This window comes from Xenopus laevis, chromosome 8L, assembly GCF_017654675.1.
Source record: "Xenopus laevis strain J_2021 chromosome 8L, Xenopus_laevis_v10.1, whole genome shotgun sequence".
In the NCBI taxonomy this organism is placed as follows: domain Eukaryota; kingdom Metazoa; phylum Chordata; class Amphibia; order Anura; family Pipidae; genus Xenopus; species Xenopus laevis.
In genome coordinates, this window is record NC_054385.1 from 18,500,944 (window position 1) to 18,525,230 (window position 24,287).

General features: G+C 43.8%; 1 protein-coding gene across 12 annotated transcripts in view; it reads left to right on the forward strand.

The window, feature by feature from the left end:
* Positions 1-24,287, forward strand: part of gapvd1.L (GTPase activating protein and VPS9 domains 1 L homeolog) — a 56,419-nt gene that overhangs the window by 20,314 nt on the left and 11,818 nt on the right. For 2 of the 12 annotated variants that reach the window (XM_018229574.2, XM_041572504.1), the window contains exons 7-19: positions 877-957; positions 3,958-4,106; positions 5,721-5,886; positions 8,236-8,385; positions 8,482-8,655; positions 9,499-9,639; positions 9,741-9,875; positions 10,021-10,155; positions 10,345-10,428; positions 11,833-12,176; positions 18,481-18,568; positions 18,653-18,730; positions 20,118-20,240. In XM_018229574.2, coding sequence (XP_018085063.1) covers positions 877-957; positions 3,958-4,106; positions 5,721-5,886; positions 8,236-8,385; positions 8,482-8,655; positions 9,499-9,639; positions 9,741-9,875; positions 10,021-10,155; positions 10,345-10,428; positions 11,833-12,176; positions 18,481-18,568; positions 18,653-18,730; positions 20,118-20,240 — 1,848 coding nt within the window. Of the gene's footprint in view, positions 1-876; positions 958-3,957; positions 4,107-5,720; positions 5,887-8,232; positions 8,386-8,481; positions 8,656-9,498; positions 9,640-9,740; positions 9,876-10,020; positions 10,156-10,344; positions 10,429-11,832; positions 12,177-18,480; positions 18,569-18,652; positions 18,731-20,117; positions 20,241-24,287 lie in introns of all 12 variants that reach the window. The other 10 variants (XM_018229577.2, XM_018229576.2, XM_041572505.1 and 7 more) reach the window with 10 other exon arrangements.

Genomic DNA, 24,287 nt, shown 5'->3' on the forward strand with positions numbered 1-24,287 from the left:
CACTTGGGATGTCTCTGGTCATCATATGAATAAGTTGTTATAATCTGATTTCTTTGGCCAATATGCCATTTTTAGCTCTGCAAGCATCTGTGTATTGATTATAATAGCAATAGTGACCCATGACCTGCAGTGGCAGAACACGGTTCTTCCTGTTGTTTGTATTTCTTTATCGTTGTTCCCCCCCCACCTTGTACATTTGTTACCCCTTTAATGCTTATTTCTTTTTCTCCAATCCTCTCCCATTTCTCGTGTTTTTCCTTTCTCCTCATCTCAAGTAAAATAACTTATTTCAGAATTCACTGTTGGCTCCACAGTAGGTTTTAAGGAGCTTTGTACCCATTCTGTCTTCTAATCGAAAAAACTCAACATCATAAAGCCAGATTGCTCTGCTAGGTTTATGATCTGTTTTAATAAACCAAACTGGTACATGTTTAGTCCTCGGAATAAATGTCACTTAGAATTAAAGCATCTAGAAACTGCTCCTCCAACTGAGTAGTGCAACTACTTCAGGGGCTGACGGAAGTGATTACACCCATATCCAACCTGCTGACTTCCAAGGAACTGCTGTAAACCACGACATGTGGCTTTATGTGGGCAGATTCACATACAGGTGTAGGGGGCAGGGCTAAAATTTTGCACCCAGGTCTGTAGGGGTTTGGTTACGTTACTGCTCCCTCTCCAGTTGTAGGTTGGTCGAACCATCACTAATGCTAGCTGGTAAAATGATACAACAATAATCTTCCTCATGATTAGTGATTTATACGTCATATCTGGATAAAGATTATTGGTAAAAGTAAAACATGAAATACCCTTCTCTGTGTAAATAGACTGACCTTGCTCTCTTTCTCTGCTTATGTGTGCTAACAAAATCCACAGGTCAGCAGCTGGCAGCCATGACAGTGTGGGAAACCTCTGCCTCGAATCTCACCGCTCACATTAACCTGGTGACCCCGTTTGGTGGGTAACAGGATGTCCAGGGGGCGGTCTGACTCCATTTTTGGTGAATTAAGCTTGGTAGAAAATCCTAGGCAAATTTAATTTAACACTGCAAAGGCAATTCACATAGATTGATTCCAACTAGGATTTTTTTTATTTATTTTTTTTATTTTTTTTTTAAAGCTGCTTGTTGACATTTTTCTGTTGCTGCCCATAATTGCTTTCTCAGCAGTGATAGACCTTGAGGTCGGTTGTCTCGCTGAATTGGCAACAATTTTCAGATGTGCACATGTTAAAATAACCATTATAGACAGATTAAAAGTAGCTATACTTATAAAAATGAAGTGAGTCAAATCTGGAATTTTTCTAAAAATAGTGTAAAATCAAAGTAATGGGATTGAGTCTCTTATCTGTATGGACAGCTAAAGAAGGATAATTGTGGATAAGCAATACATTTTGGCTCATATCTTGACCTCGCACCTTCTGGTTATTGCCATGTAACTTTATTTATGCAGTCCCCATAAACTAGGTTACCAGGGGCTCAAAAGTCATTAAAACAAGTGGTTAAAGCTTACATTCTGAGTAGTAGTACTATAAAAGACTATCTGGATATCATAATATCCAGATTTGGAACCAAATGTGACTGGATTGTCCTGCATTTGGCAGTTTTTCAAAGTAAATATTGTACAAAACTATTATTTGTACAATAAACCAGTTTATTGGCTCTGAACAGGAACAAACACTGTCCTGTATTTCAGTGTGACCGCCTCTGCTTCCTAAACCTTTCCATTTTAGTTTCTTTTATCTGGCTTTGATTTGCCTGTTCAGTTTGTACTGTATAACACCTTCCTATAGAACACAAGTGAGTGGGTGTAGCTGTTGGTTTGTTTTTTTAAGAACACGTCTATGTAATTAAAATAGGTGTGCCTTGCCTCAACTTTTTAATTAGTTATTACACATGGTTTTTATAATACTTCTTTCTGCAGGGAGCGATATAAAATGATTTCTTTCAAACAACAACTTTAGTCTAAATGCTATTTAGTCCGAATCCAATACTATCAAGCTTAATTTATGCTTTAAATCTGCACATTGCTGTTCCATTGGTGATCTTCATGGTGGAGTCAGATAATCATCCATTTTGCATGTATTTTTTGTTCTGTAAGGCTGAAGTTTTTTTTCTCATTTATAGTGTGGGTATTGGTGTGTGTGTGTGTATGCTTTGGTGAAATATGAAGATGATTTTAATTTTAGCATGTGTTTAAATTTGTCATGTAGGTATACATGGGCAACCCTAGGCCCGGACCCTAGGGTGCCTATATGGTAAACATGTCCATGTGCCAGCCTCAAGGTTATATCTAAGTACAGGTATGGGATCCGTTATCTGGAAACCCATTATCCAAAAAAGCCATCTCCCACAGAGTCCATTGCAAGCAAATTATTTGAATTTTTTTTCAATGATTTCCTTTTTTTGTAAAAATAAAATTGTTCCTTGTACCTGACAGTAACTAAGTTGCAATAAGCCATATTGGTGGCAAAACAATCCATTGGGTTTATTTAATGTTTTATTAATGTTTTATTGTGGTAGGGTGATCCATATTACAGAAAGATCCCTTATATGGAAAACTTGATGTTAACGAACATGCTGGATAATTGATCCTCTACCTGTATATTAAAAAAAGTGATTTAAGGCCAAATCCCTGAGGTACTCCATTGATTGCATAGTCTTTTTTTTAATGTGTCCTTCAACCAGTTATCAAAATACAAAAAAAACGTTAAAACCGAAAACCAAGATGCAGTTCACCCCACAATGTACATTGCTGAGAAGCCCTCTGTAAAGGTCCCCATAGAAGCAAAGATTTTTCTTTGGTGAACCATCGATTTCAGTGCAACCCAACCAATCCGTCAAATTATCGTGAGGTTAGTGGGAATTGAACGATTGTGCATCTAAGGATTTTTCGTCCGACATCGGTCAGAAAATTGATCGGCCAGGTTAAAAAATTTTCATCGGCCACAGTGAAATCTATCTATGTTTGCAGGGCCAAGCAGGCAGCTCCCCTCAGTTTTCCTGGCTTCAACTAGACAATATCGCTTGAAATGGTCTTTTTAGTTGATGGACAAATCGTACATTTAAACGATCATTTCAAGATAACCTTGGTCTAACGAAAACATCTTTTAAAAATCTTTACATCTATGGCCAGCTTAAGATGCTCCTTACCTAAAAAGGCTCCAACTAGTGGAGGGAGGCGTTTGTTTATGCAGAGGACTTATCAACGGACTGCTGATTTGTCTTGATCAGAGCTGTGCCCTGAGGGACAGAAAGTAGAAACGCGTAAGTCAGCCCAGCATACCCACCGCTAGATTCCCCCCTGTGTGTTTGTTTTAATAAAGCCGACAATTCAACACAAACGCTTGTGTCCTCACATGGTGTCCTGGATCAGCGTCTAGTACGCGGGAGTATAGTTTGCATTTATTACACAGGTATTTTACAGTATAGACAAAGTAACTGCTCAGAGATTCACAGGGGATTCACAGGGGTGGAAACATTCACTCATTTGGTAAATTTGTCAACTGATGCGTTTTCCCATGACAGTATCCCTTTAACTACGTGAAATTAGACATTAAAAAAATTACACATTACACACAAAACAAATAGTGCAAGAGATTCCAATTGAGGCATAACCACTGTGTGTAGACCTGCTTGCAAGATTGTGGCGCTATTATGTGTTATTTATTGCATTTGTTGTTTCACTCCATCCATCAGGGTTTGCCCTTTCCAATTGGCAGTAATGTAAACCTAAAAGTTGCTTTAATATACAAAAACTCATTCTAGCACCCAGTGAATATCTATATCTTAAAAAAATTATTGCATTTGCTGTCTTAATGGAAGGAAAAACCTAAAAAAATGGGCATATCATGGATAATTTGCATGCTATTTTTTTATGAGTGTATTGTATTTTCACATTCAAATCATTACGAATGGCAAATTGGCACTATTATTGTGTTTATTTTCTTCTGTGTCAGTTACTCGCAGTAGAAGCAAAACAAGCCTGATGGAGGCAGAGAATGAGGGGTCGCCACAGGAAGTCGACCCCGATCAGCCTGAAGAGGTCCTGGTCATTTCTCTAGGGACTGGTCCTCAGCTCACACCAGGAATGATGTCTGAAAACGAGGTATATTCAGAAATGTGATCTGGAAGATAATGCAAATGACACATTCTGTAGTAAATGTACTATTTATCTTTCATTAAAGGGGTGTAAATTCATCTCATTAAGTTAAGGTATTCTTTTACAATTAGGGATGCACCGAATCAAGTTTTTGGGATTCGGCCGAATCCCTCATGAAAGATTCGACCGAATCTGAATCCTAATTTTAATATGCAAATTAGGGGAGGGAAAGGAAAATGTGGGGGAAATGTTTTTTACTTCCTTGTTTTGTGACAAAAAGTCACGTGATTTCCCTTCCCACAACTAATTTACAAATGCAAATTCGGATTTGGTTCGGCCGAGCACAATGATTCGGCCGAATCCGAATCTTGCTGAAAAAGGTAGAATCCTGCCCGAATCCTGGATTCGGTGCATCCCTAGTTAAAGTCCCCAAAACAAGCACACGCCATTATATATGCATACTGTTTGTAAACAAACAATCCAGCTTCCACCACTCTTAACAGGCAGCCTCAACCTACCCTACCTAAGCTCTTCCAAAAACGTAGGCAGTATTGTTCTTTCAGTGCAACTGGACCCCATTTGAACAGAGAATATACATCCAACAATGAGCATTCTTGCTTCTGTTTTGCCCCGAAACTTGTTTTAGTTTAGTGAATAAACATTTTAAACTTGTTTTAGTGAATGTGTTACCTGGCATGCTTGGGACCTGGGGTTTTCCATATAATAGATCTCGTAGATCTCTTTAATTTGGATCACCATACCCTAAGTCTGCTAAAGAATGATTTAAACATGCTGTTTAATTAGTACCGGAAATACGAATTAAATCAACTCTAAAAACTAGAATTTTTTTGGATAGACAATCCCTTACCTGTATTTGACACTGTGAGATGCACTATAACATTTATCCTATTTACTTAATGGGTATATGTGCTAGTGCCACATGGGGGGCCAAAGCTACCTGCTGAAAACGCTGGCCGATTTCAGCCCCTACAAAGGCAATAGCCTCCTATTCCTTTCACAGAATCATTGTGTTGGTTTCAGCACAAACCAATTTGGCTGATTTTGGCTCAAGATGCCAAAATCATCTTGAGTGTGTTCACACAGGCGCAGAAGTAATTTTGGCATATGTGAAAGGAAGAAGTGGCTACTGCCGTGTAGGGGCTGTAATCGGTCAGCGTATTTGCCCCCCCCCCCCCAAATGTGGTAATAGCTGTAGGCTGTGGCGACACAGGCTGAAAGCCCCAGCTGCTCTCAGCCTGCATATTTTGCGGATCTGCTCGGTGCCCCCGTTCAATTGATTTGAATCCACATGCAGACACGAAGCAGAGGTCAGCCCAACTACGCAAAAGGAAGCATCTCCGGGTTTACCTCTGCTTTGCTCAAGCTGATCAGATTCAATTCTATTCAGTGGAACAGGGGAAGGGAACAGATCAGCTTCTCTCAGCCTGCAAAAATACTGAGAGCGAGTGGAGCCTTCATGTGTGCCAACAGCCTTAAAAATCTTATTTCTCAGAACTCCTGAAAGTTAAGTTCAGCACATGGAATAGTATGGACCCCTGATAAACTTATAACATTTGGTATTCAAAACAGTGATTATAATAGTAGTAAATCTTTTTACAGGTTTTGAACATGCAGCTCGTAGATGGGGGTCAGGCGGACGTGCCTGTAGATGAATCTAAACTTCATGGGAAGCCAGACAAGACCCTGCGTTTCTCCCTCTGCAGTGACAACCTAGAAGGCATTTCAGAAGGTGAATGTTTGGGTTTAAGAATAGTTGACATTCCAGGTAACGTTTCATTATAAGAAACAATGGACCTTTTAATGAGAGCCAAGGCTATTTTAGCTTTCTGGAATTCAGGTTCAGTTCCTGACATAAACTTCAGTTTAACATATGCCATTGAATTCAACTCTATAAAAATGCTGTTCTCCATATTTGGAAACAATCTCTATGATTTGGTTGCAGTGATCGTTTTTCAGATAATAATAGATGATAAAGAAATCTCAAAGGCCTAAACTGGTTCTGTGACACCAAGTCTTGGAGGTACACAAGTACAGTGTATGAAACAGGTGCTGAGCAATTGTATATCTGATCTCTAACGCATATGTTTTTGTTGTATTCAGGACCTGTTTATTGAACTCGTTTGCAGATTCATTTTAAGCAGGGATGTACCAAAGTCAGGATTCTGTGTGATATTTAGCCAAATCTCAGCACTTTTTACAGGTTTCATATTCGGATGAATCATTTGTGCTTGGTTGAACTTGAATAAAGCATTGTATAAAGCATTGTATCCACCGAATCCACTATTTTGGATTTGGCCAAACCCCCCGAATCCTTTTGGAAAGATTCGGCCGAATACCAAACCGAATCCGAATTTGCATATGCAAATTAGGGGTGGGATGGGGAAAACATTTTTTACTTCCTTGTTTTGTGACAAAAAGTCATGCGATTTCCCTCCCCGGATTTGGTTCAGCCGGGCAGAAGAATTCGGCCGAATCCTGCTGAAAAAGGCCGAATCCTGGATTCGGTGCATCCCTAATAACTGATAATGATATTTTTTTCTGGTGATGAAATTTATTTGTGCTCTGCTCAAATCTGAATATGCAGATCAGGATGAAGCTGCTAATGGCTTAGCTTTTTTGACCTGTAGAGCAACAGTGTCAAGTCAACACCACCTTCAGGTGGACACTTTAAGACTATTAAAGCTATTTAAGCAAACCCAATATGATTGGTTCACCATAAACATAGATTAAGGCTAGCTTTAATTACTATTAGGTGCAAGGTACTGTCTTATTACAGAGAGCATATCGATCAAATGAAAGAATTAGTTCTATGAATAGGGGACTGATAAATGACACTCACATACAGTAACGAAACTCTCACTGCCGGGCAGAGCTGCCTGGAGACCCCCTCCGGACCCTAGATGCAATCCCCTGGTAGTTACTCCTCTGCTGACATGTTTTCATGGCTCCTGATATTAATTCTCATACCTGTACAGAGTTTGTTACAGCACAGCTGTCACGTTAAAAGCACAAACTTTGCTTCCAATGCTCTGAAAGAAAAATATAACAAATCCTAAATTTTCCCATAAATTAGAGAATACGAGTTGGTCAAAGGTCTGAATACTTTTTAAAGGCATTGTATATATGCAGTGCTACACGAAAGAAAGTTCCATTTCAACATATTTATCTTGTAGGAAGCTTGAAAGTGGCTTCAATCAGACCGTACTGAATTGTTATATTAATTATTTTGCGTTCAACCAACGTGTTGTCATTCTAGAAGGCTTTATTGCCTTGGAAAGAATGCACATTGCCACACAGTTATGTTATTTGTTCCTCCATCTGTTCATTTGCAGAATTGCATATAAATAGCGCTGTATTTTGGTACTTGTATAACTCTCAAGTGTTTATCTAACCATAAAATTATTCTGAAGTGCAGGTGAAATATGCACTGTTGGATTTATTATGAGGAATGATTCCTATTATTATGTTTTATGTATTCTATATGCATTAATTAAAAGAACCACAATATTAGAAACTGGTTAATTGTTTTCTTAGTGGTTTTATCCTGCAATTATTTTTTTTAGTGGAAGGTTCCCAATAGAAAATAACATTAAAAAACATTTTAAAAGCTATTGTAAAAGCTTTATAGGTTCCCATTGATAACATTTCTCCCATTCCCTATATTTCATGTCTTTTGTTAAGTTGATACAAACAACTGTGTAACTACAGTGCTTAGTGCTTGTTTATACCATGAAGACATTATTTGAATTTAATAAATATATTTTTAGATTAATGTTGTTTTCCAAACAACATTTATAAAATTAAACATGCAGTACCCCCTATGACACATAACTATGGATGGGAATTTGACACGTTTCGCTTCTCCAAAAATTCGCCACTGGCGAATATTCTTTAAAATGCATTAAAGTCTATGGCAACAATTTTTTTTTTTTGTCATGCAACATTTCTTTCTCCCATTGAAGTCTATGGGCGTCATTTCTGCTGCGAAACGCGGTGAAAAAATTCACTCATCCCTACACATAACTGTTGGTGTATAACTTCCTGGTTTTGTGCATTCATTGTTGTGATAAATACAATGTTTTGTGTGATTTGGCTGCAAATATCAATTAAGCAGAAGAGGAAAATCCGTGTTCAACAGGTCCTTCAAATCGTTCCAATTCTGTTTCGTCTCTGGATCTTGAAGGAGAGTCTGTATCTGAGCTAGGAGGGGGACCATCTGGAAGCAATGGAGTAGAGGCTTTGCAGTTACTGGAACATGAACAAGGTAAGACAAAGCACCACACTGCACCTTTAAAAGGTCCTACGTTCTAGGAGAAAAGCATGAATCATTCAGAAAATAAATGAAATGTCCCTCCTGCAGCAACCACACAGGATAATCTAGATGACAAACTGCGCAAATTTGAAATCCGTGACATGATGGGATTGACGGATGACAGAGATATCTCTGAGACAGTCAGTGAGACATGGAGCACAGATGTGCTTGGAAGTGATTTTGACCCCAACATTGATGAAGATCGACTGCAAGAAATTGCAGGTGAGGTGAACAAAACTAAGGTGACCTGTTGTATTTTGCCTTCAAGATAATAACAGCCAAGTTCCAATAAATGACATTCATTTATTTGAACTTTGCTGTTATTATCTTGAAGGCAAAATACAACAGGTCACTTTAGTTTTGTAGATGTAAAGGGTTATTTAATATTAGTAAAATATGGATTATATAGCTGTTTAGTTTGGATTTGATAAGTAGAATAGGGTGGTTAAGATATTTTGGTTTAAAAAATAAAACTGATCCACCTTTGAGAAATCTAGAAGTTATTTTCCCCTCTCCTAGAGAACATATGTGAAACATGTATACCGCGAACGAACTATAGTCTGCCAGTGGGTGCAAGGGTGGCCTTATAGAATGATTTTTTTTCCCCATATAGAATATGATAAATAGGGTTTTAGTGTATGGGTTATCTTGTATACACAGTACAAGTATAAGGCCTGTTATCCAGAATGCTCGGACCTGGGGTTTTCCGGATAATGGATCTTTCCATAATTTGGGTCTTCATGCCTTAAGTCTACTAGAAATCATTTAAACATTAAATAAACCCAATAGGCTGGTTTTGGTTCCAATAAGGATTAATTATATCTTCGTTTTGCTCAAGTACAAGCTAATATTTTATTATTACAGAGAAAAAGGATATCATTTTTATAAATTTGGCCAGTTGAAAAATTGCTTAGAACTAGCCATTTTATAGCATACCAAATGGTAACTTCAGTTATTTAGTCTACATTTAATATCACTACGCTAAGTGGTTAGTTTTAGACATTGCTTTACAAATTCTATTTCTCCTTTCTTACCATTATCTTTTTATTGTTGTATTATATGTAGGTGCAGCAGCTGAGAACATGCTGGGAAGCCTACTGTGCCTTCCAGGCTCCGGCTCGTTACTGCTCGATCCCTGCACTGGATCCACTATATCTGAGACTACCAGTGAAGCATGGAGTATTGAGGTGCTCCCTAGTGATTCTGGTGAGTTAGTCCTTACTAAAATTTAGCCAGACCGAATGTTTTGGATTTCATCACGTTTTAACATGCCAGTCTGTGTTTAACTCTGAGGTGTTTTGCTTTAGAAGCACCAGATCTGAAGCAAGAGGAGCGGCTGCAGGAACTGGAGAGCTGTTCAGGTTTGGGGAGCACATCCGATGATACTGAAGTCAGAGAGGTCAGCTCCCGACCCAGCACTCCAGGACTCAGTGTGGTTTCAGGTGACTTTTCATTTCCCAAACCTTTCTTTTCATTGCTTCATGTGTGGGTTTAGTCTTAACGGTATGATAGAGGATTACTGAGACTGTTCTTTCCACATATATTGCTTTTTCTTTTTTTTAATCCAGCAAATTGTGTTCGATTCAGGTGTTGCTTTTTCAGGTATCAGTGCAACCTCAGAGGACATCCCTAACAAGATAGAGGACCTACGCTCTGAGTGCAGCTCTGATTTTGGAGGAAAGGATTCTGTTACAAGTCCTGAAGTAGAAGAGTCTGTTCATGGTAAGTAACATAGTGGCAATTTATTCGGCATCCATAACAACACATTAACTTGTTTGTTTATATTTACTTTTAAATGTTCTAGCCTTCACCAGAAAGTATAGTTGTTTGATTTATAATTGCACTGATCTCCCATTCGAATTTTCTTCTGAAATGAACAAAACAAAATATTATTTGCACATGTATTCACAGGACCTCACCATATAACTACACCTTCAACCCAGACTGAGTCATTATTGGCCATGTTTGACCCACTGGCTCCAGCATCTAATGAAGGTAATTTTTTTAAATGCCCATCTCAAGCTGAAGTTTGTTATAAGGTTCAAGGTTACTTCTGAAACGGTTATCGTTTCTGCTGTTGTTATAGCTAGACATTTTCTAGCACTAGAAGCAGGATATGGGAGGAAATATTGGAAACAGATTGGAGTCATGCATTTTCAACCTTACGTGAAGTCTGTATCATCTTCAAATATGCTGCTAAAACCAATCCAAGCTGTCAATAATTATGTATTCGCCTATACAAACTTATCTGTTTGTTCAAATATATTCTCTAATTTAGAGACCAACAGCTTTTTTCCTGTCAGCATACGTACAAGAATAGTTATTTCAGCTATTGCTTAAAGGACAATTTAACCCTAAACTTAAAAAAACCCTACCCACTACCCTACATAGACCCCTCCCTCCCTCCTCCTTTAAAGGAGAAGTAAAGGTTAAATCTCTGGGGGAGGCTGTTCGGCACCCCCAGAGATAATAATTGCTTACCTGACACCCCAGGCAGGCGCTTCTGTTAGCGGAAGACTACACTAGCCCATGGTACTTTTCAGCGAGCACCATGAAGTTATCCACTTCCTGTTTATTCTGTCTTTGCACTAGGTGCACATTCAGAGTATAATGAAGAGCTGAACTTTAAGCTAAACACCATCATTTTCACTCTAAAAAATATTGCTCCGTGGTGCTCACCCAGAAGTACCACAAACCGATTGCACTGGCCAAAGTATCAGTAAAGAGATTATAATCACTAACCCTAGTGATTTATTCTTGTCTTTGCCCAGTATATGGCACTGAAGAAAGAAATGGCACTGTGCTCTCACTTGATGTTTGGGAATTCAGAACTCCTATAATTCCATTGAAATTACATTTAAGGGAGCAGTTCAGAGTGTGCACAAAGTACAATGTGCAACATTTCTACCTAAAAAGATTCATATGTTTGGTTTGGTTAATTCGTAGAGTTTGAGCAATGCCCTACATTTAGACTACATACGTGGAAATGTTCTGTTGTACTTATGTAATTCATATAATGTGCCAAAAACAGGCCCTAAACTGGAGTTTGCATTTGCAATTCTCCTGCCTTCAATCCACCTTCTCAATATAGGCCCTATGTGAAAGGTGCATTTCAGATTTTTTTGCTCATTGTGTTAATTAGATAAGCTGATCCTGCTTGATAGTCAGTCCAAGTGGAAGAATGGCAAAGATTGCAAAAAAAGCCAATATCACAAATGCTGATAAAATCTACTGATTATACAAGGACTGGATGGCCTGTGGGTTCAGACCTTGAGGGGGACCAGAAAACACCTCGTTACTTTCCGCCTAAACATGCATATACTTCTGCAATCAGTCATTGTGGTAACTTGATTGGCAATGCACCTGAATGTTACTAATGGTTTATTTTTCATTTTCAAGTGGTTCGGCCTAAAGTACACTATGCGAGACCCTCACACCCACCTCCTGATCCACCTTTACTGGAAGGGGCAAGTGGAGGAAATGAAGCTCGTCTTCCTATGTTCGGCTTTGTTCCCACGGACTCTGAAGCTTACAGGCAGAGGCACTCATGTCCTGAAAGACTGGTGCGCAGCCGCAGCTCTGACATCGCTTCTTCCATACGAAGGCCAATGAGTGACCCTGGCTGGGTGCGGCGGGGGATGACTGAAGATCGTGAGCTGCCAACAGGAACTGCAATGAATGCATTAATTAATCTCCCTCAGTCTTCATCCTCTTCGCCCAGCAAGGACTCTTCCAGGGGAGAGGTAAGACTGCAGTCTACTATGATTGACTGGGCACAATAATACAAAACATAGCTCTTTTATCTCATTGACACAGGTGACTTTTAATGGATTCAGTTCTTTTGACTGCTGTACCCGTCTCTGGGCCAGTCTCTTGTGGCTCTCAAGCATGGTATTATTGGATTAAAACGTAATCTAAAAAAATGTAATACACACTATGGGGTTGTTGCTGTGTTAGGCTGTGAAGGGACTGCGCAGCTCAGTCCAGTTTTCTTGCTGTGGTGGAGATAACTGGTAGATCTGCATAATAACATGAGAAATCATTTTTCTCTTGCCTAATTGGGGGACACAGGCACCATGGGGGATGAAGATCCTGCAGCTTGGAAAAGGACACTAACTTGTTAACTTTTGACTCCTCCTCCTGCTCTGGGCTTCATCCCCTGCCTCCTCCTCCTATATCCAGTTTCTTTTAGTGTCCTCAGAGGAGAAGACACAGAAAAACTTGTGGCTGGAGCAATTGATCTAGGACCACGGTTATAATCATGCCACAGATGGGGGCCATTGATCTTTTTCACGCGCCCCCCCCAGCTGTTTTAGGTTCCAACCTAAAAAAGATCCTGTGCCCAACAGCCTTTCCGCTCTACGGAGGTCTGAACCAGTCTTGCTATTCACATTAATTTTTTATTGTTTCTTTGTGTTTAGCAAGATATATATATTTTTTTATATCTACAGGGATTTCCAACTTCCATGGGCACTCAACGGCTGGATGGACTGGGTGAGTATATCTATGTCACCTGTGTCCGCCTCTCCCCCCTCCTAGGGCCCAACTCACAACTCTCAGGCGCGCTCCCTAAGTCACACAGCGTTCGTCGCTCAGCGCAACTCTCAGGCGCGCACTTCCGGTTCTCTGTCTCCTGGGCGCCATGCGGCGGTGATACGCATATGGTCACTGGCGCCAAAACGAGCGGAACTACGCACTTCCGGTTGTTCGCTTCGCAGCCGGCAACCTCCTGCGCACTTCAGCTCTCCCGCGACTGCTCTCCTGGTTCGCCCACATCAGAGAGACACCGGACCCCTCACTTTGAGAGACAACCTTTCAGGCGAGTACTCGATACCACTGCTCCTATGCGCATTAGGCTGCCTGTATTTTTTTTTTATGCTGACATGTGTGACTTAGGGAGCTGGGAATAATCGATATTTCCCTTCTCTATTGCAGGCTCTATCCCAAGGCCCTGCGCCAGATTATCCCCTGCCCCTCCTTTTATCTTTATATAAGGAGTTTTCAGGCTGTATTGCCACTACGATATGGCAGACAAAACAGAGGAGCCCAGGACCTCAAAGTCCTCAGCACCTTCTCGCAAGGCTGCACAAGTGTCTTACCTTGCATGTGCAGTGTGCAACACCAAATTTCAGAGTGTTTCGTCTGAATCTGTGTGCGCAGCGTGTAGACACCCTCCCTCTCCACCTGTCGCAAACACAGCCAGCACTGCCAGCACTTCAGACACCGATTTGGTCCGTGCTCTCTCTATCTCACTTGCTGGACTACAAAATTTACCCCGCATTCCCGAGACTTTAGACAAGGTTCTAGAAAGACTGTCTAATCCTACAAGGTCACAGGACAATAGACCTACTGCCTCTAAACGATCCATTATCTCGCCCCCAGATTCCCCTGGGGAACAGTTTAGCCCCTCTGATGAGGAGGGACAAATTCCTTTGGGCGACGATTCAGAGGATCAGCCTGACCCAGATCAGGACACTCCCAGAACCCAAAGGGAGGTAGAGGGACTTATACAGGCAGTACTGACAACGCTCAATATCGAAGACACAAATTCGACTGTAGAGCCAGCCAAGAACATCTTTAAGAGGCAAAAGAAAGCCACCTACATCTTCCCAGCATATGAGCAATTAGAGGAAATTGTCAAATCTCAATGGAAAACCCCTGATCACAGAGTGCAAATCTCCAGGCGTTTTTCCCAAACCTATCCTTTCCCACAAGATTGCATTGATCTCTGGTCATCCCCTCCGGCGGTTGACCCACCAGTTTCCAGACTTTCCAAGGCCACCACTATTCCTGTGGCAGACGCAGCGTCATTCAAGGATCCAATTGACAAGCGTCTAGAGGGATTCTGCAAGGCAACCTTTACAGCTTCCGGTATGGCTTTCAGACCAATATTTGCTATAGCCTGGGTAGCCAAGGCTATGGAAGTTTGGGTTGAACAGACAGCACAACTTATTGGGTCCGATGACCCCTCTACCGACGCCCTCTTAACACAAATAGCAGACGCCACTTCCTATATCTGTGACGCTTCACTAGATGCTGCTAAACTGGTGGCTAAGGCATCAGCTCAATCCATAGCCGCCCGAAGATTCCTTTGGTTGAAGTCATGGTCAGCTGATTTGACATCCAAGAGATCACTCGTTAGCCTCCCCTTCCTGGGCAAACAGCTCTTTGGGGCCGAGTTAGACAAGATCATCTCACAAGCCACTGGCGGTAAGAGTACCTTGCTCCCTCAAACTAGAGCGAAGAGAGCAACTTTCAAGAGAAGACCGTTTTTTCGGCCCTTTCGCCAGGGACAGCGGACGAAGTCTCAAGCGGACAAGTCCACCTCTAATTTTCGCCAACGCTACCAGCACAAGCAAGGAGCCCACTGGTCGTCTTCAAAGGGACAGGCCAAGCCCTCCCAGGACAAATCCGCCACAGCATGAAGGCGTACCCACCCTCGGAGGGACCCCTCTGGGCGGCCGTCTAATGTCCTTTCGAGAGGTGTGGAAAGACCAAATACGGGACCTCTGGGTCATTCAAGTAGTGTCTCAGGGTCTCCTCATAGACTTTGTTCATCGTCCTCCTCCCGCAGATTTTTCATATCCCGACTGCCCCTCGATGTTCCCAGAAGGCAAAAGTTCCTCTCAGTAATCCAAAACCTCTGTTCAGCAGGAACTATTCAGCCAGTGCCTCCAGGGGAAAGAGGATGGGGATACTATTCCAACCTTTTTATGGTCCCCAAAAAGGACGGTTCCCTGAGACCGGTTTTGGACTTAAAGGACCTCAACCCTTTGTGAGACAGCTCCATTTCAAAATGGAATCCATACAGTCGGTCCTAGCATCCATGGAGGAAAACGAATTCATGTCAGTCATAGACGTCAAGGACGCCTACCTCCACATCCCGATTCACCCGAATCATCACAGATTCCTCAGGTTTTATGTCAACGGCTCTCATTGGCAGTTCGTGGCGCTGCCATTCGGTCTATCGTCCGCTCCCAGGACCTTCACCAAGGTGATGGCAGCAGCACTAGAACAGCTCAGGATCAGGGGCATCACAGTTATTCCCTACCTGGACGACCTCCTGGTCAAGGGTCCGTCTGCGGCGATTGCCCAGTCACACACTTCTCAGACACTCAAGGCTCTGGAGACTCTGGGTTGGGTCATCAACTACAAGAAGTCACATCTCTGCCCGACTCAGACCATAGAATACCTGGGGCTGATTCTAGACTCCCAACGAGCGACGGTCTTCCTTCCACAGGAGAAGGCCAAAGTCTTACGGACGCGCATACAGACTCTCAGATCAATCACCCCGGTCCCTCTTCGCACGGCCATGCGAACACTGGGTACAATGGTCGCCTCATTCCCGGCCATCCCATATGCCCAATTCCACACCAGGCCTCTCCAACACCTGATTCTCAGGCATCAACGGAGGGATCGACGGCACTTGGACCGCCTGATCGTGATCCCGGTGCAGGTTCAGAAGTCCCTTCTCTGGTGGACCCACCCTCTCCGTTTCACGCAGGGAAGGCCCTTCCCCAACCACACTTGGACGGTGGTCACGACAGACGCAAGCCTAACAGGGTGGGGCGGAGTTCTAGGCCAAAGAACAGCCCAGGGCTGTTGGAGTCAAGAGGAGAGACTTCTCCAGATCAACTTATTGGAACTAAGAGCCATCCTGTACTCACTGCAACAATTCTCGCCATTCCTTCGGGGCAAGGCAGTGAGGATTCAGTCGGACAACGTGACCGCTGTGGCCTACGTGAACCACCAAGGGGGCACTCGCAGTCCCGCGTCCTTACTGGAGGCAGCCAAGATTCTGACTTGGGCAGAAGACAACATTCCAGAGCTCTCCGCGGTACACATACCAGGGGTCGACAACTGGCTCGCAGACTACCTGAGCAGGGAAACTCTGGACCAGGGCGAGTGGAGTCTCAACCAGGAGGTTTTCCAACTGATCGTGGACAGGTGGGGTCTTCCAGAGGTGGATCTCATGGCATCCAGATGCAACCGGAAGGTTCAGAGCTTCGTTGCCAGAAGCGTAGACCCGTTAGCTCTCGCGGTAGACGCTCTGGTGATTCCATGGAACTTCGCCATGGCCTACGCATTCCCTCCACTAGCTCTTCTTCCGAGACTCATCAAGAAGATAAAGAGAGAGGGAACTCGGACCATCCTTGTGGCACCCTACTGGCCAAGACGGGCTTGGTTCGCCGACGTGGTGGACCTGGCCATCGACGTCCCATTTCATCTCCCGGCAAGAGAGGACCTGCTAACACAAGGGCCCGTCAAACACCCGAATTCTCATCGCTGGGCTTTAACGGCGTGGCTCTTGAAACCTTAGTCCTTCGAAGATCGGGAGTCCCCACGGCAGCCATTCCAACCTTGCTTCGGGCACGTAAGCCAGTATCCGCGAAGGTCTATCATAGAGTATGGAGAACCTTCATCGGCTGGTGCGAACAAGGAGACGTAGATCCACAGAGGGCCTCTGAGAGTGACATTCTTTCCTTCCTCCAAGATGGGCTCAACAAGGGCTTGGCGCTGAGCTCTCTGAAGGTGCAGGTGTCGGCCCTTTCCATTCTCTTCCAGAAAAGATTTGCCTTACGGAGCCATATCAAGACTTTTTTACAAGGAGCGACTAGAATCGTGCCTCCCTATCGATGTCCAGTTCCCCCATGGGATCTCAATTTGGTTCTCTCCGTCCTTCAGGGGGACCCTTACGAACCTATTGCAGTCATTCCGCTAGCCACACTTACCGAAAAGGTTGTTTTCCTACTGGCAATCACGTCTGCACGTAGAGTTTCGGAACTGGCTGCACTCTCTTGCAGGTCCCCGTTCACCATCATCCACAAGGACAAGGTCGTTCTTCGACCCACGCCTGACTTCCTCCCCAAGGTTGTCTCAGAGTTTCACCTCAACCAGGACTTGATAGTTCCTTCGCTGTGTCCGGAGCCCCGGAACCCCTTGGAGACCAAGCTAAACAAGTTGGATGTGGTTCGAGCAATCAAGGCATACTTAGATGCAACACAAGGGATGAGGAGGTCAGACTCTCTTTTTGTTCTCCCGAGTGGCCCCAAGAGGGGCACGAAAGCTTCCAAGGCAACGATAGCTAAGTGGATCAGATCCACCATCATCAGAGCATACTCCGTGAAGGGCAGGGAGCCTCCACTTCAAGTTAGAGCTCACTCAACGCGAGCCTTGAGCACGTCTTGGGCAATTCGTCATCAAGCGTCTGTTGAGCAAGTCTGCAGAGCAGCTACATGGGCATCTCCGCATACCTTCACGCGCTTCTATAGGCTGCACACACAGGCCTCAGCCGAAGCCAGCTTCGGGAGGAAGGTGTTACAGGCTGTCATTACCTGATCATCTTTGGGGTTACAGTGTCCCGCCCTCAGGGGTTGCTTTGGGACATCCCCATGGTGCCTGTGTCCCCCAATTAGGCAAGAGAAAGAGAGATTTTTGTACTTACCGTTAAATCTTTTTCTCTTGTCCTATATTGGGGGACACAGGCCTTCCCGCCCTGTTGTTTACTATTGTGCAATGTATTGCGTTTGTGTATAGTTACTCCGTTTTGGGAGTCCTTGTTTTGAGGGTTCTGAGGGGGTTGAGGACTCCTTCTCTGTTTTGGGTTGCTTATCTTATACTCCTCTTCGGTTGAAACTGAATATAGGAGGAGGAGGCAGGGGATGAAGCCCAGAGCAGGAGGAGGAGTCAAAAGTTAACAAGTTAGTGTCCTTTTCCAAGCTGCAGGATCTTCATCCCCCATGGTGCCTGTGTCCCCCAATATAGGACAAGAGAAAAAGATTTAACGGTAAGTACAAAAATCTCTCTTTTTCTAAGGCTAATTGCATGAAAGGCTTTTTCTCTGCAGAGAGAGAATCTCTAAAGCTTTCTGTGGCACCTGAATGGAAACCACCTGTCAATCTGGACGAAAGTGTGCAGTTCAGCATTTTTTATGTATTTTTTGTATGGGATGTGAAGCATCGCCTTGCTGGAGCTCGGAATATTACAGTGATATATGGGAATACCATCTGTGGTGTACAAAAACAAATGATTTTTATCTTCTTGCAGCCAGAAGAGAAAAAAGACAGTGATGATGAGCGATCAGATAGGAATAGGCCTTGGTGGAAGAAGCGGTTTGTGTCTGCAATTCCCAAAGGTAAACCATCATATTACACAAATCTAGGCACTGGGGATAAGCATGAGTGTTTTTATTTACTTAACTTTAGTTTTTTTGTTATAGCTCCTATCCCATTTAGGAAGAAGGAAAAACAGGAGAAAGAAAGGGAAGACTTGGTACAAGACAGGTTTTCAATAGCAGGTGACTCATTTCCTTTAAACAAAATATGTATATGAGTGTAAAAGGTTATTTCACCTTAAGTTGGCTTTGTGTATAGAATGTACTGTTATTATCAATTTTCCATCTTTTTATAGTTTTTGAATTACTTCCCTTCCACATTACAAATTGAAGCTACAATTTTATTGCAGTTGTTATATTTCATATTATACCGAAAAACACCAGTAATGGTCCTGTCTGGAATTGTCTTCTCAAATGAACAGGAGACAGCAGGGTCAACTAGAACACTTTTAGCTGGATGACAAGGCATGCGTTTTCACGATTAGACTATATATAAATTCCCCATGCTCTAGAACTAGCCCAAGAAGAGGAAACAAATTAATTAACCATTTTTAGATGTTTAGTGGGCAAGCACGTGCATTTCACAGCAGAGTAATTGTGCAACTCAGCCCTATGATGTGTATTTTTGCATGTAGTAAAAGTTCATGATGTAGTATACTACAGACTATACTAATCATCATATTTCGTTATGTTGTCATTGCAATATATCCATTTCTCAGGTTTAGATATAATATATATACAATCTTGTATGTTTCAAGCAGAGATTTGGATCATTACTGTTACAGGGCTCCTGAACCTCTGGGTTGGTACTGCAAGTTTTGTATATAAAATATACACACTTTAAATTATCTTTTTTGTTAGGTTTTTAAGATTTACAGAGCATAAGAATGCAGAAGTACATGCAGCATAACACAAGAAGATATGGGGTATTAAAATGAAATCTGCACATAGAAAGTACTAGTTTTTAGGCAAGTGTACAAAGTAAAGGGCAGTCACAAGCAATGTGATTCTGCAGAAACTACATAATGTGTATTCAATCAAATTACTAGCTATTAATTAGCGATGGTGGAGGGATATAGGTAAGGAGTTAGCAAAAGGGGAATAGGGGCGTAAAGCCGGGGTGGAAGGGAAGAGAGAGAGGGAAAAATATGGAATTTTCACCCACGTTTTTTCTTAGGATGTAGATCTCCTTTAAGCTGAAGCTACTGTGTTCAGTTGAAAAGGCAAACAGTGACAGGAGTGACCTACATTCTAGATGACAGAAATAGGACCCAAGTGCACATATATACCTATTTATACTGGAAAGTATTTCTCAAGCATGTTTTCACTCCCAGTTTCCATAGCTATGTTCGAAGGCATTTGTAGTCCTTGGCTGGGTATGATCACTCCAAAATTGTGGATGGTGTTTATTCCTAGCCATACTGATAGATTCCTATCAATTTTCATAGGAACATTTCAGTATGACTTTAAACTTTTGGTGTGACTAGTTTTCTCAGAATTGGGATCTCTAAAATCTTCTAAATCTTCTAATAACACAATTTAATACTAACCACTAGTATTTTGATTACAGATGATGCTACTTCCCAGCTAGGTCCACATTCCCAGGCAGCAGAAGACATCCTGGCTAAGTACAGAAATGCTATCAAAAGGACAATCCCCAATGAAGGTTCCTCTGTGCCCTATGAAGGAGCAGGTATGGTCCTCTGGAAAGGCAACCATGAAAGTGATAATGCAAATTAAAGACATATGCCATAATTAAAGCTACAGTGTCACAATGTGAAGACAATCTTGTTCAGGACTGAATTGTGGTGTAACATCAAAAATACTATTTCTCCATGTCAGCTTGGGGGACACAGGGACAGTGGGGTATAGCTGGTGCATCTAGGAGGCAGGACACAACTAGAAAAAACTGGATCCTCCCCTACTGGCTATACCCCCAGTAGGCGGAGTTCCACTCAGTTTAAGTTGTGTCCTCAGGAGGATAGGACATATGCTCTCTTCAGAGTATTTTTTTGTTTTTATTTCATTGCTCAGCTAGACTGACACCCGGGGTTGTTCAGGCCCTCTACACTGTGTAGAGGTCCATACTGACAACCCCCCACGAGGGACCTGTCTCCGGGGTCGGCACTGCCTCTTGGCACAGACCACTCAGCTTGATTAACTCTTCTTTCCCCTTCAGGATAAGAAGTTTTGCTGGCCGGATGACAGAGCACTGAGGGCCCTAATGGGGTAAGTAACTCTTTATTCCCCCTGGGGCCTCCTCAGAAGCAGCAAAAGGGTGTGCGTGTAAAGGCAGAAGGGAGGAGGAACAAACCCTTTTTATTTTAGCAGGTGCGCGTCTCTCAGGCCTGCAGTCTGAGCCGCACCGGAGCATTAAGCCGGTTCCTTTCGCACCGCGCTCCCTTACTCCAGGCGCCGCGACTTCAATGACGTCACCGCCGCCATTGTCTCGCGCATAATAGCGCGCGAACTCCGCTGCGGGCCGCCATTTTGCTTAGGCAGCACGCCAACGCAGTCACGCCAGGTTTCTCCGCTATCCTTTCCCTCTTAAGGGACTGGGGAGCTTACTCCTGTCTACTGCTCGAGTCCCGCATCCTGCCTACAGCTCCAGAAGGCAGTGGGGTACCACTGGTGCTTCTGGGACACGCACACCTGACAGCTGATCCTCCTTCCCTGCTTAACCCCTTGCAGGTTAGTGTTCTGCTGCGCATAAGGGCCACTAGGGACCCTCCAAGGCTGCTCCCTACGGGCTACCCTTTTTGGAACAAGACTGCTATCATGTCTGAAGGTCAAAGTGACACCCTTTTTTCCAGGGCAGCGGGGGGGAAAAAGATTCCCACGGCCTCTGTCAGATATCTAGCCTGTGCCAAATGCCGCAAACGTTTGCCTTCTGGGCACAAAGATCCCATTTGTTCCAGGTGCAAGCCTATTGAGCGTGATTCTGATTCCGCAGGTCCTCTCATCCCCCTGGCAGACCAGGCCGCTCAAGGGGAACCCTCTACTCAGCCCAGGGACCCTTCCCCACCCAAAGCCCCTCCTTCTCCTCCAGAATGGGCTTCCCAGCTGGCCACTGGTATTCCAAAACTTGCACAATCTCTAGACAAGCTTCTGGCAAGGCTTGAAAAGGGAAGGGCAACTAAACGCAGAGCCCCATCTCCCTCTGACGAAGACAGTGATTCTCCTGCCAGGAATTCTTCCTTACAACCATTAGTTTCGGGGGATGAGGATGACCTATCTGAAGGACAGCTTTCTTTCAATTCAGATCAAGATGAGGAGGAATCCCTCAGACCGTCCTCAGACTCGGTGGATTCTCTAATTGCCTCTGTTTTAGAGACTCTTCACCTTCAAGAACCAGAAGTCTCAGCTGACTCTTCTAAGACTCTTTTCAAACGTCACAGTAAGACTTCCCCTGTTTTTCCTTCTCACTCTCAGCTCGACCATATCATTCAGCAAGAGTGGGACAAACCTGAGAGACGTTTTCAAACAAACCGCCGCTTCCAAAAGCTCTATCCTTTCCCAAGCGAGGTTACTGAGAAGTGGTCACTGCCACCTTCAGTGGATGCACCAGTCTCTCGACTGTCCAAAAATACTGCTCTCCCAGTCCCTGACGCCTCCTCATTCAAGGATTCCATGGACAAAAAACTAGAGAGCCTTCTGCGGTCTCTTTTTTCAGCTTCGGGCACTTCCCTTCGACCTGTTTTAGCAACAGCCTGGGTGAGCAGAGCCATTCAATCCTGGTCTGATTCTCTTCTCAACGCTATCGAATCAGGGGCCCCACGCCATGAACTTTCTCAATGGGCCTCTCAGATAAGGGAAGCAAATGATTATATTTCTGAAGCCTCCTTAGACGCTGCTCAAGTCATCAGTAGGTCTTCGGCACTCGCTATTGCAGCCCGTAGATCCTTATGGATGAAGTTATGGTCTGCTGACTTTTCTTCAAAGAATTCCCTGACCTCCATACCCTTCAAGGGTAAGTTGCTCTTTGGGCCTGATTTGGACAAGATTATCAGCCAAGCTACTGGGGGAAAAAGTACTCTCTTACCTCAACCCAAGGCTCGGCCTACTTTTCGCAGAAGAAATTTTCGTGGCTCCCAGACAAGGGGCTCGAGATCCTCCCCTCCGAGACAATCATTCGTGGGACGGGGACGCCTTGCTAACAAACAAAGACCAGCCTGGCACAACAAGAAGTTCACTCCGAAGTCCGGGGACAAGTCTACTTCAGCATGACGGTGTCATTACGCCTCCAACCACACCAATAGGAGGGAGGCTAAGTCTGTTCGCCGACGCTTGGCTCACTCTTGTTCAGGATGCGTGGATCCACGAAGTAGTGACTCGAGGTTATCACTTAGAGTTTTCAACCGAACCTCCTCATCGTTTTTTCATGTCTAGACTTCCAGTTCAGCCAGACAGAGTGTGGCAGCCTTTCAAAGTGTCATCTCCAGACTCCTCCTCTCAAAGGTGATCACTCCAGTACCTTCAAGAGACTGTTTCAAGGGCTACTACTCGAACCTCTTTGTAGTACCCAAAAAGGACGGTTCAGTCCGGCCCATCCTAGACCTAAAGGAATTGAACAAGTTCATTCGCCCCCGACGTTTCAAGATGGAGTCTCTCAGGTCTGTCATCGCAGCAATGTCCCCGGGACAGTTCCTTATCTCAATAGACATAAAGGATGCGTACCTGCACGTACCCATTTTCCTTCACCATCAGAAATACTTGAGGTTTGCCTACCAGAATCATCATTTCCAATTCACAAGTCTTCCATTTGGACTCACGTCGGCCCCTCGGGTCTTCACCAAGATTATGGCTGCAACCACAGCGGTAATCCGCAGTGCAGGGGTATCCATCACCCCTTATCTGGACGATCTGCTCATCTGCTCATCATCTAGAGGCTTATCGCTCCATCAATATATCTCTGGACATGCTACAGAAACTAGGTTGGGTCCTCAATTTAGCCAAGTCCTCTTTGACTCCCAGTCAATCCATGTTTTTTCTCGGGATGCAATTCAACACTCTAACACAGAGAATATCCCTTCCTCTCGAGAAGGCCCATCATCTTCGATCATTAGTGAGATCCCTACTACAGAAACGGCAACATTCCGTCAAGTTTTGCATGAAGGTTCTGGGAGTCATGGTTTCCACCAAAGAAGCGGTACCGTTCGCCCAGTTCCATCTCCGAGAACTTCAATGGAACATTCTAACAGCGTGGAAAAGGCGATCCCTGCTACAGGAGATTCGACTGTCTCACAAGACGAGATTATCTCTTCAGTGGTGGCTGAAGACTCGCCACCTAACATTAGGCAGACCGTTAGGAGACCCTCACTGGCGGGTACTCACCACAGACGCAAGCCTGTTCGGCTGGGGTGCCGTCCTCGAAGGGAAACCAGCACAGGGTGTCTGGGATTGGGAAGAAAGGAAGTTACCGATCAATCTGCTAGAGATCCGAGCTATCCGCCTAGGCCTCCTTCATTGGCAGCGAGACCTGACAGATCAGGCAGTGAAAATTCAGACGGACAATGCCACGGCAGTGGCTTACATCAATCACCAGGGGGGCACAAGAAGCAGAGCAGCCCTAAACGAAGTCAAGCTCATCTTCCAGTGGGCGGAAAGCCGTCGGTCCACGCTTTCAGCAATATACATTCCAGGTCTCCTGAACTGGGAAGCAGACTTCCTAAGTCGTCAGTCCATCGACCCAGGCGAGTGGTCGTTAAACGACGAGGTGTTCCACTAAATAATTCTAAGG